The sequence below is a fragment of the Monodelphis domestica genome, chromosome 2, assembly GCF_027887165.1.
Source record: "Monodelphis domestica isolate mMonDom1 chromosome 2, mMonDom1.pri, whole genome shotgun sequence".
NCBI lineage: Eukaryota > Metazoa > Chordata > Mammalia > Didelphimorphia > Didelphidae > Monodelphis > Monodelphis domestica.
In genome coordinates, this window is record NC_077228.1 from 46152729 (window position 1) to 46172710 (window position 19982).

The 19982-nt window shown below is 32.4% G+C and overlaps 1 protein-coding gene across 13 annotated transcripts in view; it reads left to right on the plus strand.

The window, feature by feature from the left end:
- The window catches only part of SSX2IP (SSX family member 2 interacting protein), a 60844-nt gene that overhangs the window by 25993 nt on the left and 14869 nt on the right, over positions 1-19982 (plus strand). For 9 of the 13 annotated variants that reach the window (XR_008916080.1, XM_056815410.1, XM_056815407.1 and 6 more), the window contains 7 exons: positions 2601-2732; positions 4705-4874; positions 5072-5284; positions 7488-7598; positions 9268-9403; positions 15322-15397; positions 15490-15667. Coding sequence is in view for 12 of the 13 variants with exons in the window: in XM_056815410.1 (XP_056671388.1) it covers positions 2690-2732; positions 4705-4874; positions 5072-5284; positions 7488-7598; positions 9268-9403; positions 15322-15397; positions 15490-15667 (927 nt within the window). In the remaining variant the exon portion in view is untranslated. The remainder of the gene's footprint in view (positions 1-2600; positions 2733-4704; positions 4875-5071; positions 5285-7487; positions 7599-9267; positions 9404-15321; positions 15398-15489; positions 15668-19982) is intronic. The other 4 variants (XM_056815413.1, XM_056815412.1, XM_056815414.1 and 1 more) reach the window with 2 other exon arrangements.

Genomic DNA, 19982 nt, shown 5'->3' on the forward strand with positions numbered 1-19982 from the left:
TCCATCAACCCCTCAGTTGTGGAACTCCCATTCATTCCGCAAGATCCCTTACTGGGAGTATATGCTATGACCATTTGACATAGAATCTCATGGAGGGTGGTGTCAGTATAAACTGTAGATTAAATATTAGCAAAACTTAATTTCTTTAAAAATATAAAAAACAACTGGAAAATCTAATAGTTTGTGGCTCCAAGTAGAGCAGCTCATTTACTCCGAGGCATATGTTCTACAGTGGACCATTGGTCGGGGGGGGGGGGGGGGGAAAGGGGGGTGTTTAATTATAGATTGTTGTTAAAAATAAAATGATTGAGGACCTGAAGATGAAAACCTATATTTCTTCCCATTTCATGCCATGTTTTATCCCCTGAAGACTAGGAAGAATATATCAGCCTTTTGTTGTGTTTTAGGCCCTTGTTTTGAGTGTCCTCTTATGAGTCTTGGTCTTTTGTTCTTGGAAACCACAGACAAAAATTTACTTGACAGCTCTGTCACCTAACTCCATGATTCTAATTGGTTATTCTACCGAGTAGTCTTTGCACTCCTTTCCTTGGCTCCTAGAGTGGGAAATACTCAATAAAACTAATGTGTATCGTATTGGATAGGTGTCAAAGGATTGGTGTTAAATTGGATGACTTAAATTCTAGAAATTAGGTAATGGGACTGCACTAAATTCCAGAGCAGTCTTGGTGGGGCTATAGCACATACCTTTGTTTAAGATAAAAATGCAATGAAATATATTGCTATTTACTCTGCGTATTTTCCTTATTTTTTTTAAAGATAGGTCCAATTTTATTTGCTGATTCTAAACAGTAAATTTAAAGTTAGAGCTAGAGAAACAGGAATTGAATTTGTTTTTTCATCTTAAAATTATTAAATTTCCTTGTCACCAAGATATTAGGAGGTAATATGTAAAAGTTTTCTCATTTTAGTGTATATACATTTTTTGATGACTAGAATAAGAAAAGCACAATTATTTTGACTTGGTGTGATATTTGCGTAGTGAGTACTGTGCTTTTTCTTCCCTGACCTCAGATAAAGTAGATCATTACTTGCTTCCCATTTGTGTAAAAACAGTACCTGGACATAGAGGTAGTAAAAATGATGAGGATAGATGGCCAGTAGGAGAGGAATGATCAACTTTTGGATTGTGGGATAATTTGAAACTTTTTAAGAATTGGACTAAAAATGAAAACACCTGCTTTTTAGTAGGATACCGTCTTTTATGGGGAGAACCTTGATCTTCATCCATCATAAATCCAGAGTTGTGTTCAGAGAATGGGAATAAACAGAGGCTGGTTTTGCCTTCTTAGGTCTTCTTCATGATCTTTGGAGACAAATACAAGAAGCATTTTGTTGACTTGCCTTTTATTCCTGTTCCATATGTATTCTTTTGTTATATATAAAGAGAGAAGTGGGTCTTTTGCATATATATGTGTGTGTGTATATATACACACATATACATCTGTGACGATGTCACCTTAACTGAAAAATTTAAATTTTATCATTATTACATTTTATACATGTCTTTTCCCATTTTATAAAGTAAGTAGGAGTTTGATATACAATTTTATTTGATATAGTTTTAAAGAATGCTTGTTTAAATGGATCTAATTTGCTGATATTCATTCTTACATTATTACAAGTAGGATCATCATTTAGGCCACTGTATTTTTTAATATTGTTGTAGAAACCATGGCTTAAATAATTAGAAAAGTTGAAAGTTTTTTTTTTAATTTAGTATGCATCATTTAAAAAAATAACTTTTGGGTTACAAAAAATGGATTTCATTTGTCCAAAGAATAGACTTTCTGGTCATTGTTGTTTTTAAACTTCTGGGGACCATAAGTTTACATCTAAGAAGAAATAAAAAAGTAAAATTCCATTACAAAGAACCTTGCTTCATCATAGGTAGAGGTTCATTCTATAGGCTGCATCATAGCCTTCATAGTATATATGTTTTGTTTTAATGAATGAAGGCATTTATTAAAAACACCTTAAGTGAGTTCCAAGCGCTATAGCATGCAACACCTATAATGCCATTATGGGAAGGGAATAAACATTTAATAGAGCAGCTATTATGTGCCAGAGATTGTGCCTAAGTGCTTTTTAATAATAATAGTAATAATAGCTAATGTTTATATAGTGCTTACTAGGTGCCCGGTGTTGTGCTAAGAGCTTTACAATTATCTTTACAATTATCTTTGAAACAACATTATACTGCAAGTTTTTATCCCCATTTTACAATGAGGAAATTGAGGCAGATGGTCAAGTGATTTGCCCAGGGTCATCATCTAATAAGTGTCTGAGGCTAGATTTGATGAACTCTTAGGTCTTCCTGACTACAGGCTCAGTGCTCTTATCTATTCTGCCAGCTAACTAGCGCCCTGTTGTCTTGAGATGGGAGTCTCATCAGAGAGGGATTCTACAGTGGATATTGGTTTCTTTTCCTTTTCTTATTCTAAATATCTGATATCTGTCCATCCCTCCCACCCCCATCAGTTTAATCCCACGGTTAGATATTGAGGTTTTCCTACATTTCCCTTAATCTTATGACTACATTAGTTACTCTGGGTGTTCCCAAATGTTCTTTGTGTTTGTAGATGATGCCTACATAGACGACTGAGAGCAGTTGGGCTGAATGCTTCATTGCTGAGCCAGTCACTCAGGTCTCCTGGCTGTCTTGGTTGCTATGGGAGATTGGAGGACTATTACAGTGCCAATCCCTTCATCAGGTAATCCTAGTTTTGAAAAAAAAATTGTGGTAACTTGAATGAACTTAAATTCTTATTTGGATTTTAAATAGCTAGCTTGTTGAAAACTTGGCCGTAGAGTCACCTGTTAACCAGGAGGGTGAATGTGACATACAGTTTCGGTTATGCCCATTGCTGGAATCTGCTTTGCTTAAATATGGAACATGGGAGGGAGAAAAAACCTTAAGTATTTACTAGTTAAAAATGCATATAATAAAATTACATTTAAGAAAACCGTGCTCTACCACCTCATGTTGGCCTTGGCTGTGATGGGGCGGCCCCTTTAATCCTTCCTCATCGATAGATGCACCTGGTGCCTGCCCTCTCATCAGGCTAAAAACCTGATAACAGAAGCCATTTAGTATTGGCTTCTTATTTTCCCATCTCTTCATCTTAGGCTTTTCCATTTCCTCCTCCATCTTCTCCTTTCTCTGACAAAGAGGAGACTTTCTCCTGGCTAAGGGCTGAGGCTCACTCTGTGTCCCTATGTGGGCCCTTGTGCCTGCTCCTCCTGGAGCGATCATGTCACTGAGCCTGGCCTTACCCACTTTGTTTAGCTCTGAGAAGATTAAATGGATTCTGTTATTTTTTAAATTGATCTTATTTACAGTTCATTGATTTTGACTTATAACTGCCTAAGTGGATCTTCGGTTCTTTTGGTCTGAATTTAGTTAAGAGATTCAGCTGGTTCCTAATGAGTAAGTTTAGAAACTCAATTTTGATGCTGATGGAATCTGCTTCCTTGAGATGCCTGTCCAGGTCCTCACAGATTTGGCAGGGAGAGAAGGGGATTGGGGTGGTCCTTCAGGGCCCGGGGTCTCTTCTCTCCATTGTTCTGAATTTATCAGAAGGGGTAGAGGCTCTGCCATGAGGTCTTCAGCCGGATTGAGGCAGCCTCTGATCTGCTGCATTGGCAGAAAGCCCTGTTAATAAGATGCTATTTTGCTCAGAGTGAACATGTAGTAGCACAGCACTCATCATGGCTTCTTGAAAGTCTGTAAACACACATAGACGTTTTTATATAGAGATGAGTGTGTGTGTATTCTAACAAGAGCATGAGGAGGTAGGGACCGGGGACATCATTGTCTCCATTTTCTAGATGAGAAAACTGAGGCTCAAAAAATTAAGTGACTTAGTGATGGTTACACAGTATGTATTCAGTGGGTCTTTTTTAAAAAATCCTTACCTTCTGTCAGTTGCTTTTGCCTTGTCCCCCAAGATTACCTTTCTTGTACTCTGTTTATATCTTAAATATATTTAGTTATTTACATGTTATTTTAGATTATGAGCTTCTTGAGGGCAGGGACTCACATATGGTTGTTTAATAAAAATGCTTATTGATTATCTGACAGTTTAAAAAAAAAAACCGAGCATGGTGTGGGTTGAATAGATTTTTGTATGTCATTCAGAAGGCCCAAATTGATGGGAAAGAAGTGTCAGGATGAAAATTAAAGCCTTATACTCTAATTTTATGGTGGTTGGGATGGAAGAAGAGAAAATGATTTCTAAACTATTCTGTGCATTGGCCCCATGAGAACAAACATAATTGCATTTTTAAAAAATCAAAAATCCTTGTTCATAAAATCATTGGAGTTGCAATGCAGATCAAAGCATACATACTGTTTTTCACTTCAGTTTATATTTTTATTTTGAGGTTTTGGTTTTATGAGTATTCTCTTACAACAGTGACCAATATGAAAATATGTTTTGCATGATAAATCAGCCAGATCAAATTATTTACCATCTCTGGGAGGAGGGAGATAATTTGGATCTTATAATTTTGGGAAATGTATGTTGGAAATTGTACATGTAATTGGGAAAATAAAATATTTTTTTAAATCCCTGTTCTTATTTTAAAATACTCTTTAAAAATCCATGTAACCTAATTAGAGTGCTTTGGGGGTACTATGCATTCTAAATAATTTATATTAACTATTTTTTTCTTGACTTTCAGAAAGCAAAAATATTTCTCAGTTTACCTCAGAAGCCAATATGTCTCCTTCAAGTTTATACTCACAGCAAATTCTGTGTGCTTCACTACCTTTGGCAAAGAATGTGCACAATTTTTTCAGGGCTTTCTGCACAGAAGAGAATGTTGACCAGAGTATATCCTATCTTGATCAGGTAATTTTTAAAAAATAAAATAATGAAAAATCAGTTTATTCAGCCATAGTGTCTAAAAGCTCTGAGAGCAAATTTTTTTTACTAAGGATGACTATGTTATGATATTTTAAGTGTTCTGGGGATAGTTTTGAAAGTCATCTACATCTTAAGTTGTTCATCAAATGCTATTAGAAAAAAAAATATTTTTCTCCTACCAGGAGCTGACTACTTTAGGTTTTCCTTCATTATATGAAGAGTCCAAAGGTAAAGAGGTTAAAAGAGACTTAAATATAGTTGCAGTTTTAAATTGTATCCATGAACTACTTGTACTTCATCGAAAGAACCTCCTAGCTCAGGAAAATGTGGAATCGCAGAATTTGAAACTGGGAAGTGATATGGACCATCTACAGAACTGCTATTCCAAGCTGAAGGTAGAATTATATTCAATTTGCATTCAAATTATGTTATGTAAATTGATGCTAGACATTTTCAGTTGTTTTATTTGCCAAACATGTTAAATAAACTTTAGTGATAATTATCTTACTATTGTTGTGTGTGATAATGCAAGCACTTAATGCAAGAAGGCAGTAATTTCTACATCTTAATATTTATAATTAAGATGTTTACTTTATGAACTGTTTGTGGCCATCTGGATATAGCAGATACAGTTAAGGAATAATAATGATGAAATTTATGATTATAAAGAATTTGTTTCCTAACAGGAGAGGACACTAATGAAAAAAGTCCTATTAAGCTAGAGCAAAAACCCTGAGAAAGATATTCCTATCTGAAAGACGCTTGTACTAAAGGAGCCAATATGCAATATAATAGTGGACCAGGATTTAAAGTCATCATAGATGATGAGCTATTCTTTTCAGAAGTCTCCTGGGCTTCCAAATAAGACTAAGCAAGGTGTTAGGATTATTTGTTTCTTTTAAGAGAATAAATTTTTTTCCCTGATGTTACATTGCAATAACTTTTCTTTTTTTGCTGGTTAGTCTACTTCATTAAGAAAAAATATCTTTCAAATTAAATGTACGATGTGGATGTCATGTATTTTCTTTGTTTCTTTGTAGGTATGTAATATATAATAAGAATTGCAATACTCAGACTGAATCTTACTTCATATAGGTTTATGATCACATCATCTTCCTTGTTTAAAAAGGCCCCTGAACATCTTTCTGTCTGTCTCTCTTAGCTGTACAAGAACTTCCTCATTATTTAGATCAGTTTGTTCCCTGCTTCTCTTAAACATCACCACCACCACCACCACACCCATTTATATGCCTTGGCAGGAAAAGGTGTATTATATACATTAGGTTGGTGGCCTGTCCCTCCTGTGACCTCTTGGATTCCTTTTGGATTTTAGAGGCTGCTTCTTGCTCAGCTCCTAACACCTGCTGCCTGTTTAGCCACTTTATAGCCTAATATTGGAAAATAATATCAGTCGCTTTTTAAAACTATTTTCACTGGAGTCCAGCTGATTAACAGCAAAAGTTTTCTTTTTTGTTGTTCATTTTTGTTTTAAGAATGTTTCCTCACTCTTTAACATCCTGCAGACCAATTGAGATTAGCTCAAAGTCTTGTTCAGTGCTCTAGTTAGCATATTGTTTATCACCTACCTATAGGACTGCCAAAGTTGCAAACCTGGAAGGACTGACGGACTATTCAGGGGCTTTTAAAAAGGTCCATTCAGGACCTGGGCTGGTTCTCTTGTTCTAGAGGATCTATGGTAGTTAATTATGAGTCACACTTCATAGGACTTAAATTTATTTGGAAGAGCTCAGAACTGCAAAATGGAACCGAGTTATAGTCCTCCATTTTCTAGAGTTGGATTGGAACAGTAACTACTGTGATCTATAGCTAATCTACTTCCTTAATAATTTGGGCCCAGGAAATACAGGAGAAACAATAATAGTTATTTCTCTCCAGGATTGGAAAAATTTGAACATTTCAAAGGGTTCTTAATCAAGTGAGCATATAAGATATGACTGTAAAGTTTATTTCAAAAATCCCCACAATCACCAAAATTTGTGCACCCTAATGCATATTGTTCCCTTCATAGATAGGCACTTTGGACTTTTACATTTTTATAAAACATTTTTGTAATTCCTCTTTGTGAAATTGTCTTTAGAGTTAATAAGCCGTGTAAGAAAATCAGTTAAATTACTTTGTAGTCATATCTAATTTTGATTCAAAAACATATTATTGACTATCTTCATTAAATTTGACTGACTAATTTTTCCCTTTTTCCAAAACCAAATTAATCCCGAAACAGTAAAGATTTGTCTTTTCTGAGGCTATTCAAAAGACTGTGGCATAATCTTTTAAGCTTATTCCAGGAGTCACAAAAACAATTTGAATAATGGCAGTATTACTGGAATGTATCACCTTTGAAAGTGCTTAATTCACAGGAAATGACACTCTTTTGTCTATGCAAATTCTGCTATTTAAACATAGTTGTCTTTTTATAGCCAGTCTTCATTTTAAAAAAAGTTTGTTTGAAAGTAGACAATATCTTTTATTTTAGAATGACAAAAATATCAGTGTATCTATAACTTCTTTAGACTCTTAAAAGTAAATTAGGTTTGAATTCTGTGTGAACTTTACTCAAGGCTGAATATGGTGTTTTAGGAACAACTAGAAACATCTAGGAGGGAAATGATTGGGCTTCAGGAGAGAGACAGACAGCTACAAGGCAAGAACAGAAATTTGCACCAGTTACTTAAAAATGAGAAGGATGAGGTGAGTCATAGCTATAATTGATCAAGTCTTAGTGAATTTTTTTTGGTAGTAAAAGGTATATATGGATTTTGTATCCATTCTTTTCTTAAAGTAGGAAAGAGCAAATCTTATGTCCTCCATTGTCAGTTGGTATGCTGTGTTGCAGCTTATTCAGTAAAATTTCAAGTTCTGATTTACCGTCCCTTCTGGTATGCTTGTCAATAACTAATTTACTTCCCATCTCCTAGCTAACTGCTCTGCTGTTATGATTTATTTTCATTTAGAATTAAGCCTCTAATATCCACCATATATTTCCATCTCCTATCCCACATTCTTTTTTCACTTAATGACATCTCAACATTGTCATGCATTAGTAATTTTTAGGATGATAAGAATTAGCACAAAAATATCAAATATTATATCACAAATATCATTTTTGGCACCAGTTAAAATGCTATAGCTAGACCTATGGATCTGAAACTTGAATTCATAGAATTAGACATTAGATCTCAACTTATTTACTAGATCTCAACTATTTGATTTAAGAAAGCCATTGTCTTATTTACCCTGCAAACAACCTTTACCATATGAGAATTTGGAAATCCAGAATGTCTATAAATCCAGAATGTGCAAAAAGCATATTAACTATAGTTAATTACTAGTTTGAGAATGATTTAAAAACATTTTTGGAATGATTTTTACCTCAATTACTGTATATCTAATAAATAGGTGGCAACTAACTGAAAACCATGTAGTCCTTTGGATTAGATAGTTTTTTATAGAACTCTGGACAGCACTTTGGCTTGAAGATTATAGTAGCACCCAACATGATCTCATTTTGAGAGTGATTGTAGTAAACATTGTCATAGGATATACAAATACTAATATTGAGTAATACTAATATTGAGTAAGAGTTCTGGATTTTTTTTCTCATATAGGCACTGGATTTACATTAGTAATTTGTGAGCTGTGCTTTAGAATTGAATGGGAAAGTTAGGGGATTAATTGTGGAAGGTCTTACGGAAAACTATGACCTTTATGCATGTGCATAAAAGGGATTGCATAGCAAGAAGGATTTAGTTCTGAGTTGGTAATTAAAACTATCATTTTTTTCAAAGTTTTTGAATAAATAAATAAATTTCCAAGATTTGTGATTCATCCAGATTGTATATGCAGATTACTTCTCTCCACTGTTTAGTAGTGGTTTGGTGAGTTCCTTTGGGAAAAAAAAGCTCCTCACCTAGTGATGCTCTGCTCTACCACTTACTTTGAGTTCTTTGAACTCAGCTAGGCTATTATTGGCCAACAGACATAAGAGTCTTTGCACTTGTTTGAAACCCTTCAAATAATCATGAGGAGCCTTTGAGAGTCAAGCAATCATCTCTATGCCATAACAAGGCATTATTTCAGTTGATGGAAGAAAGTAAGACTTACTTAAAACCTTGATTACTGGTAGTGTTTTGTACACAGTAGATGTCTGAATTACTTCTTGAATTAAGAATAATTTTTTAATTCTTCAGATATGACCTCTTTCCAGTTAATATAGATTTGGTGGGATGAATGGGATGGACCTCATCCAGAATATCCAAGGGAGAAAGGCTATTTCCTTATTCACTTTTTGAAGTTATGATACAAATGCATACATTGTTTTAAAGGGACACATATTTAAAAGCAAATGCCTTTTTTTAAGGTACAAAAATTACAGAATATCATTTCGAGTCGGGCAACTCAGTATAATCATGATATGAAGAGAAAAGAACGTGAATATAACAAGCTAAAGGAACGTCTTCATCAACTTGTTATGAATAAAAAGGATAAAAAAACAGGTAAACATCTGAAAAATAAGTAGTAAAGAGGTAAAGAAGTTGTAATTATTTGGGGTATGTTTTGATTTGAGAAATCAAATATAAAGGACCATGTTAAATTGGAATGTTGGTTTTCATGCTTTATACATTTACAATTTTAGATCAAGAAAATTATAAAGCCACTAGAATACAGCTTTATGGAAAGAAGAATTCTCTTGATTTGCTTGTGAGCAGCTACACTAAACAGTTGTTTATTTTTCTAACTTTGAAGTGATTTAGAAACATTAAGCCTTAAAGATAATATAAAACAGTTTGCTCTAAATTCATTTTAATTAAAAAACCATTTAAAAACTGATAAGGCAAGGAGCAGTTGTGGCATGATCTTCAGAACAAGTTAGAACAGGGGGAGAATAAATTACAGTGAAAAAGCGTGTAGCATTTTAGGGTTAATTTCCCAGACACTTAAGTTACTACTATATTTCTTTCATTGGGATAGATGCTTGGGGAAAGTAGATAAGCAAAATACGGTCTCCTGCCTCAAGGACCTTATAACTTAGTAGGGGGAAAAATGTAATTTAAATGATTATATATAAGAGGATTGCTAAGTCCTATGAAAGAGATCACTTCAAGCTCAGTGGAATTCAGGCAAGAATCAATCCAGATCAAGGGTGTCCAAACTGTGGGTCTGGCTTTTTTTTTTTAATACCCATTCAAGAATGATTCTAAAAGTTTTTGTGCTAGGCAATAAGCTAAATAATTTTTAGTATTAAAATTTTTTTAATATTTAATTTAACTTCCCATTTCTCCTTCATCTCAGTTGAGCAACAATAATAAAAGTCAAATAAAACCCTCATAATGAATATGCATAGTCAGGCTATAAACAATTTTCTCTTTGGCCATGTTCCAGAAATGAGTATCTCCTTCATTATAAGTCCATCACCTGATTGCTTTATCTTTAGTTCTCTGGTATAGTAATTTGTTATTGCATAGATCAGACAAATGCTTTCAAAGTTTTTTTTTTAATATAATGTTGCCATCATTGTATATAAGTTGTTTTCCTGCTTCTGCTCACATCTCTATAGATCAGTGGTTCTCAGCCTTTCTAATGCCGTGACCCCGCGATATAGTTCCTCATGTTGCGGTGACCCCAAACCAAAAAATTATTTTGGTGGCTACTTCAAAACTGTCATTTTGCTACAGTTATGATTCGGAATGTAAATACCTGATATGCGTTATGTATTCTCATTGCTACAAATTGAGAGGTTGAGAACCGCTGCTATAGATCAATTTATAGAGGGCTTCCTAGTTTACTCTAAAACTGACCATTTCATCATTTCTTATGGCACTATATTATTTTACATTTAAATACTATAAAATTTTTAGCCAGTCCCAAATAGATAGGCATCCTCTTAGTTTTCAAGTTTGTTTGTTTTTTTTGCCAGCATAAAAAGAGATGCTACAAATACTTTTGATATGTCTTTCCCCTGTACTTTTGATCTTTTTAAGGGTATATATCTAATAATTAATAAAAGCTGAGTCAAACTGCATTCACAATTTAGTAACTTTTTGGGCAATCTTTACAAATTGTTTTCCAGAAGAGCTAAACTAAGCTAAACTCTTTTCCTATAGCCCCTCTAATATCTGCCTTTTTCTACTTTTGTCATCTTTGCCATACCTAGAGGTGTGAGGTAGAACCTCAAAATTGCCTTAATTTGCCTTTTTCTAATTATTAGAGATTTTGAACATTTTTTCATATTGATAACTTGTATTTGTTTCTTTGACCATGTACCTACTGGGGAATGACATTCATATCAATTTGAATTGGTCCCTTAAATGTCTTGAATGTGATTACTTTATGAGAGAAACTTGCTTTTTCCCCAGTTACCTGTTTTGTTTCCAACTTTAACTTGGTTTTGTTTGTGCAAAAAACTTCTTAGTTATAATAATAACTAGTGTTTATGTAGCACTTGAAGGTTTGCAGAATGTTTACAAATATCACATTTTATCCTCACAACAAGCCTGAGAGATGGTAGTATTGTCTTTTAGAGACAAGGAATTTTGATATGATTGTCCATTTTATGCTCTTTGATCATATCTCCTAAATATAGATAAGAATTTCTTCCTTGCTCTTCGTTTTGCTTTTGTTGTCACCTTTTATGTATTTAGGCATGTATCCATTTAGACTGCTATCTTGATCTGTGATGTAAGATGTTTATCTGTACTTAATATTTGCCAGACTGCTTTCTAGATTTTTTAGCACTTATGCCAAATAGTAAGTCCTTATCCCAAGGAGCTAGGATTTTTGAGATTTATTGAACACTGTGCTCCTGTGTTCATTTGTTCTATGATGTGTAACTAAGGTGTTCCACATTATTTTTTAACTAGTATTCAATTGTTTTAATGATTACTGTGTGTTATATTATCATTTGTAATGTAGATTGGAAACTACTGGGAGCTGCTTGGGCCTGTTCTCACATTTTTAATAATTTTCCTTGATATTATTAACACTTTGCTCTTCCAGATGACTTGTTATTTTTCTTAGCTCTATAAAATAATCCTTTGATAGTTTTGAGTAGTACTGAATAAGTTTATTAGTTGAAAGTAGTATTGTTATTTTTATTATATATCAGCTCATCCTACGTTTTCTCCAATTATTTAGATCTGTCTCTTTCTGTTGGATTTAGTTGTGTCTTCACAGATAGACTGAAATAGTTTAGATTTTATTTTAATTCAGATTTCTCTCTTTTTTGTTTCTGCATGGTTTTGTTGGCAAGGAACAATAAAACTGATGATTTATGTGGATTTATTATTATATTCTGACACTTTGCTTTTAACTTTGTGGATTATATATATTCTACAACTTTGAATTTGTTTCAAATAATTTTTAGTTTGCCCTGGGGTTCTTAGATAATAAATTGTTATCTGCAAAAATAAATAGTATTTCTTTGCCTATGTTTTGTTCCCTCAATTTCTCTTTCTTGTTGCTAGTTATAAATTAACTGACATTTCTGGAACTGTGTTAAATAGTAATTATTATAATGGACATTCTTGCTTTTCCCTGGGCTAATTTGGATAGGCACCTTTCCTTATATTTAATATTTATTCTTGGTTTAGATAAATACTATTTGCTATGTTAAGGAAAATTTATTTCTAACTTTTTAGATGCTCCTACTATAAACATGTGTTGTATTTTTTCAAGTCTTTTCAGCATATCTTCACATAATCATATAGTTTTTATTATTAATGTTATTAGTGTGATTTATATTTATGATGTTTCTTACATTGAATCGACAATTCTATATTTCTGGTATAAATTCAAACTGGATATAGTGCTTAATCTTTATACTGTCTTGTTGTAGCCTATTTGCTAATATTTTATATTGAGTTTTTATCATTAATGTTCATTAAGTATTTTGGTCTGTAGTTCTATTTTTCTGTGTTTTTTTTTCCCCACATATTTAGGTATAAAAGCCATGTTAGTATCATATAAAAGAAGTTGTTATAAGGTCTTTTTTTTTTCTTTTGCAAAAAGTACAATATTGAAATTACTTGTTTATTGGATGTTCGTTAAAACTTATTTATAAATACATCTGTCTGGGAACTTTTGCTTTGGGGAGTTCATCTGATCTTAAATTTCTTTTTTGGATAATGAATTTTAAGTTTATTGTCTTGTTAATCTACTATTTTGTGTGTTTGTAAGTATTCATTAATTCTAAGTTTTGTTGGCATATTATGGACAAAATTGCTCCTGATAATTCTTCAATTGTTGTGAATTTTCCATTTTTATTTTTTATTTTCCTTTTTAAAAATCATTTACTTTTTATTCAGTTTAAAAAAAAAACTAGCTTCTAGGCTTATTCATTTTTTTGAATCTCTCCTTTGAAAATTTTCAGAAATTCTGTTATATTGTTTATTTTTGAGGGTTTTGATATATTATTTTAATTCTCATAGTTGCATGCCCAAACTCATTGATTTATTTTCCTTTTGTTGATTAAAATGTTTAAAAATCTGCATCCTTATAAACATTTATATGTTGTCTTATTGCCATTTTATTTGAAAATTTTTATTGTTTCTATAATTTTTTTCTTTCACACTCTAGTTTTATTAGTATTAAGTTATTTGGTATGCAATTAACTTGATATTTTTTTATCAAAGGCCCTTTATTGAATATAATTTTTATTGCATTGTCAGTAAATGATGGATTCAGTACTACTTTTTTTGCTTTTTGGTGAGGTTTTTGATTTCAGTATAAAGCCAATCTTTGTAAAATTGACACATAGATTGCTGAGAACTATGTTGATCCTTTCTGTTCTTATTCAATAATCATTAGAAATCTATAATTTCTAATTTTTCTAAAGTTTATCTGAAGATACCTAATTTCTTGTTTGTGTTTTGTTAGATTGTCTTAAATCTAAAGTAGTACGTTGAGGGTCAACTACAATTATAGTTTTTTACTCTATTTCTTCCTATAATTTTATTAAGTAACCTGGCATAACATGTAAAGTCTATCTAAGATTGCTTACCACCTGAAAGAGAGGAGAGAAAAAGAAGGGAGGGCGACAGTTTGGAATTAATTTTTTTTAAACATTTAAAAAAAAGTACTAAAGCAATCTATGTCCTAGAAGTACAAATTTTCTTTTAAATACAGTATTACCCTTTTAATAATGAAGAGCTTAAAGAACTATGCATGTGTATTTATATGTGCATGCATATGTAATTCTTATACACAAAAAAATCCCAAAACTTGGCATAAAGGATGTTTTCTGATTGATTTTCAATTGCAAAAGAAGGTAGGCAAGTTATAAGCAAGAACAAGAGATAATCTATGGATAGATAGCCACAACATTTCAAGAGTTGATGTAGATATAGAAGAAAGCTTCCTAGTGTGTTGAATTATTTATCCCTACCCATTTATATAGAGGAAGGCATGGGGAAAAAGCTCAAGGATTAGAGAATATAGCTATATTGTGATTTGCTTTATTCGAAAGAATACAGATCTCTAGCATTTGTATTACCTATCTTTGGAGGATGGAATAAATTAATCTATATAAAATACTTTGTAAAGTTTTTAAATGGTAAAACATTTTTTTTCAAAGTTTAGCCATAGGTTTTAGCCTAAATAGTTGTGTGCATGTGTGTTTGAAACTTTTTTGTATCCTAAATCCCCTTGGTAATCTGATAAAAGCCTAGAGACCCCTTTGCAGAATGTTTTTAAATGCATTAAAAAATACCAAATTTGTTAAATGCAGTTTTGAAACTTTTTTTTTAAGTTAACAGATACCAGATTTAAGAATCCTTGGTCTAGTTTAGTCCCTTTCACATGACAGCTCTTCAGATACTTGAAGACAGTATTGTGTATCTCTCCCTTAAAGTCTTCATTTCTTCAGAGCCCACAAAACCAAGTCCACCCACCAAGACTCATGGACATGCTCATGAAAACTTTGACCATCTTAGTTTCTTTTTCTGAACACACTGCAGTTCATCACTGCCCTTCCTCAGAAGGCCATAGCCAGAAGAAAGCAAGGCAAAGCTCAGTAGAACTAGTACATCCCTAGTGTTGGACAATATGATGTCTCAGAGTAGCCTAAGAGTATTGATTTTTTTTTTTAGCTTCCATTTTGAATGAGGAATGTTTAACACATAAAACAGGTGATAAACACATAAGTTTATATCAAAGACATTAAGCTTTTATTTACCCCTTAATGGGCAGTAGCTTATCTCTACCCTACCCTGACTTCCAACTCTCCATCTTACCTTTCCTTAGTATGAAATGCATACTCAGGGAGATGAGGTTGGGCTGTCATATGAATCATGTAGTTGGAAACATAACAATTCATGTTGACCTATAATCTTTTCTTTTTCCTTACATATCATATGGTATAGATGGGAATTTCAAAAAGTTGAAAATATATAACATGTCTTTTTTTTTTTATTGGTAGCTATGGATATTTTAAATTGTGTAGGGAGAGCAGATGGAAAGAGAGGTGCTTGGAGAACTGGCAAAACTGAAGCTAGGTAACATTTACTAAATATTTACAAATTTATACATTTTAATTCAAATTCCTTTTTATGATATACTTAATGCTGACTATACCCCTTTCTTCTAGGAATGAAGAAGAAATGTATAAAATTCTGTTGAGTGACTATGAACAACGCCAGAAGCAAATTCTATTAGAAAATGCTGAACTCAAGAAAGTCCTTCAGCAAATGAAAAAGGAAATGATTTCTCTTTTGACACCACAAAAGCAAAAACCTAAAGAAAAAGCTGAAGACAGTTCAGGGACTGTAAGTACCTTACTTCAATTTTCTTATATCATATTAAGCATTATCTTCCTATATCTCTGATACTTCTCCTTCGCTAGTTTCCTCCTCTTTCCCTCTAAGCGTGGGTGAGAATGGATGTCCAGAAATAGGAAAGTGAGGTAGAGTCTCTTTGGGAAAGATCATTATTAACTCCATTCCAGGCTTATCTATATTAACTGACTTCCTTGTCTTCCACCTCATTCTTCAGATCTATCACATAAGTCTAATTATATTACTTTCTGCACTATTAATTAAAATTCTGCATCTTGATATTCAAGGCTCTTGTAGTCTAACTCAGTTCTATATTTTTCACCTTATTACATATTCTAGCACAAACTGGGACTGCTTTCTCAATCTTATGCATTTGAGGGTTTTTTGCTTTTACTTTTTAAATTAAAGCAATTTTTTTTTCAGTTACATCTAGGAACAATTTTTGGCAATTGTTTTTTGACATTTTACAATTCATATTCTCTCTCCATCCCTCCAAATGGTAAATAGTCTGATATTGGTCATACCATTGCTTTCATGTACTGCAACTCCAATTCATTTGTGCACATTGTTTTGCTAAAGGGTATCATTTCCACATTGACCTGTTGAAATTCTTTTTATCTAGGTAAGGGGATAAGAGTACTAGGCTTGGAGTTAGGAGCAACCTGAGTTCAAGTCTAGCCCCAGATGTTTACTAGTTGTGTAACTGATAAAAGTCATCTAACCTCTAATTTGTTCCTTTTTTTAACCACTTGTAAAATGAGGATAATAGCACTCGTCTCACAGGATTATTGTGAGAATCAGAGGAAATAATATTTTAAAAATAGCACAGTACCTGGCACAAAGTATGTTCTTATTATGTACTTATTTCCTTTTCCTTCCTTCTTTCTAGTCAGTCTCTTCCATGAATGATCTGTCCCGATTTTTTCCTCCTTTCCATTTACAACTAATTCTACCCTGTTTCAATTTCATATCTTTATGATTGATAGATCATAGACACTTACTCCATTGTAGCTTATATCTAATTTTTTGGGTAAATTATCCTACTAAATGTGTTAGCTCCCTGTAGGTAGTTTACCATTCTTTGTACATAGGCCATGGGAAAAAATAACCTCTTTTTAAATCAGCAAGCATTTATTAAGCACTGCTAAGTGCCTAGTACTGTGCTAGGGATATAAAGATAAATAATTAAATAGACCATTTTCTCAAGGAACTTATTAGATTCTATTGAGAGAGATAACATTGATGTGTCATAGTATATAGAGAGAAATTAAAAATAAATAAATTTAAAAGAATAATAAACAGTGAAGAAATTTAAAAGAAATAGGGAGTTAAGGGGTAAAAATTAGGAAAGGTTTTGTGTAGGAGGGTGGTTGGTTCTTGAGCTACATTCTTGAAATTCATTTCTAAATGGTGCAAGTGAGAAAGTGTATCAGGGCAAAAGCATGGAGGGAAAAGAGGGAGAGGCTTTTAGCAAGAAATATGAAGTTTCTTTTTTGTTTAATACTGAATATTTTTCCTTAACTGTCTCTTCTTGTGTCCTTCCTCTTAAACATTTGAGCAAAGCCATATGGCACAGTGATGGATTCTAACAGTTGTTTTTTGCATGGTTAATCCCCTATGTCATATCCCGCCTTCTCCTAAGAGGAGAAAAGTATGCTCCCTTAGAAGCAATCCGGGATCTAGAGGGCTCCTTCTCTGACTATTTTAATGTTTGTTGTGGTCATTGTTTTTTCTTCTTCTTAATATTATTGCTACATCCACATCTTCCATGTACCTCTCCAGGCCCCTGGTTGTTTGCTATGGTGTAATAATAATAATTTCATTCTATTAGCAGGATCATTGACTGAGAATTGGAAAGGAGTTATTGAGTCTCACTATTGCCCACTGTGTTATAGACAAGAGCTTGAGCCTAGGGGTCAAGTTAAGGGTCCTACAACTCTCAGATTCTGGGGTTACTCTCTTACTGTACAGAATTCCTGCTTGCTTCCTCTTTTATTGACATGATAGATTTGTTCCCCAACTATTTTGTTTCCAGATTTTGCTATCAACAAAAAAATGATCCTATTAAAAGGGGATCTCCGTTTCTCTGTCTATATTTAACCTTTTTGGGGACTATATTTGTAAGATTTATATATTAAAAAGATTTGAACAATTTATTCAGATTGTTTCTGATTTTCTAGAGTGGTTGAACTAACTTAGATCTAGCAACAGAGTATTACTATTGTCTTCTCCCAGCTGTTTTAACTTTGATTCTTTTCCTTTTTTAATGTTTTTGCCAATTTATTGGGTGCAATGAAATTTCTTAAGTTTAGTTTTAATTGCACTTTTCTTACTAGTGAGATGGAACAAACTTTCATGTGATTGTTGCTTATTTGCACATTTGTTGGTTTCCTACCTTAGGGTTAAACTTTTATCAAGAGTTTAATGAAAGAATTTTTTTTTAACTTTTAGTAGTTTCTTTTCTGCATTGAGTTTGTTTATATAAAAATAATTTAAGATGACCACAATTTTTTATGTTCTCTATACCTCATTTGGTTACTTTTTTGTAGGCACTTCATTCTGCTTTCTCATTGTAAAAAAAAATTATGGCCCTTTATATTTGGGATGTATGTAATTTTGAAGCTTCTTGTATGTATATGGACTAAGATGTTAGTCAAAGTCAAATTTCTGACAAGCTTCCGACCAATTCATTTTCCCAACAATTTATGTTGAATTAAGGAATCTTTCCCCTTATTAGTTGGTATTCTTAGGTTTATCAAATCCTGGACTGTTACATTTATTTATTTCTGTGTGTTATTTTCCTAATTGGTTCCACTGTTTATATTTTATAACTAATATCTAATAATTGTGAATATTACTTTTTGATGATGCCATTGATCCTCTATTACTTTGGGGCTGTTGCCCTTAAGATTCAAGACATTTTTTTTTGCTCTTTCAAATGAATTTTTTAACTTTATTTCTATAAAGTTATCTCCCTTGTTAGGTTAATATAGTATCAAATTCATAATCATTTTTATTATACTGGCATGATTTTACTATATGCAAATGAATCTCCAATTATTTGATTATTTCTGTAAAAATTTCTTTGTATTTTGTTAAAGTCTTGAATGTGTTTTTAAGTAGTTATTCTTTACATAGCAGTCACTTGTTTCTATAACACACTCATTGTTCAGGTTGTTCTTTTCCATTTTCACAAAATAAAATTTGTGAATACCTCCTGCTTCCCTATCCGAAGTTCTTCTTGACATTCTTACCCTACTCTTCCTAGAGTTATTCATTTTTTAAGTTATCATTTTGAATGGAATGTCTGTCATTTTCTCTTGGTTTTTATTGGTACTATACAGAAATACTGGTGAGAGTTGTATTTTATTTTATATCATTTTTTACTGAAACTTGTTTCAGTTATTTCTCTGGAGTTTTCTGAGTAAACTTACCCATCTACAACTAAATTTTTTTTTCTCTTGCTTAATGTTATATATAATGTCTGTTATACATAACATATGACATGTTATGTAAATAATATGTCTGTATGTGTGTGCATTCATTTATTAAAGAAGGACTTTTTCATGGTTAAGCATTTTAAAAACAAAATAAATGAATTTCTGTATATTATAATCCTATGGATTTTGTTTATATGACTATCCTTAGTATCCCTGGTATAATTTCAACTTAGTCTTAGTGAAATCTTTTTATTGAATGTATTTAAAAATATACTGCAGTGGTAGCTTTACTAAGATTTTATTTAATGTTTTTATAACAGTATCCTAGTGAAATTGGTCTATGGTTCTTACTATTTTATCATTTCTTTATTCAGGTATCAGAATTTAAGGAGGTTGTTAAAGTGCTTTGTTTTCCAGTTATTGAGAATAGTTTTTGTAAGAGGTATCAATTACTCTTTGGGCATTTGCTAAAATTTGCTTATTTGTCCATACATGGTATTTCCCCCCCTAGATAATTTATTTATGACTTACTAAGTCTTTTTTCTCAGCACTTGGGATGTCTGTTAATTTGGTTATTTTATATTTTTGTAAAAAGACAATCCCCTCATCTCTTTAAGTTCTCCATTTGTGTGACCTATAATTGAGTAATTTCTAATAATTCTTATATTCTGTTCTTGAATCACTTAATGTTCATTTTTTTATTCTTGCAATTTAATTTTCCTAAATTTATTTATTAGACTTTTCAGAATATTGTAGTTTTAATCATCATTTCTATAATCTTTTTGTTTTCAATTTAATCACTTTATTGTCTGATTTTGACCGTTTGATTTGTGCTTTAAGAGTGAATTTATTGGTTTATCTAGGCT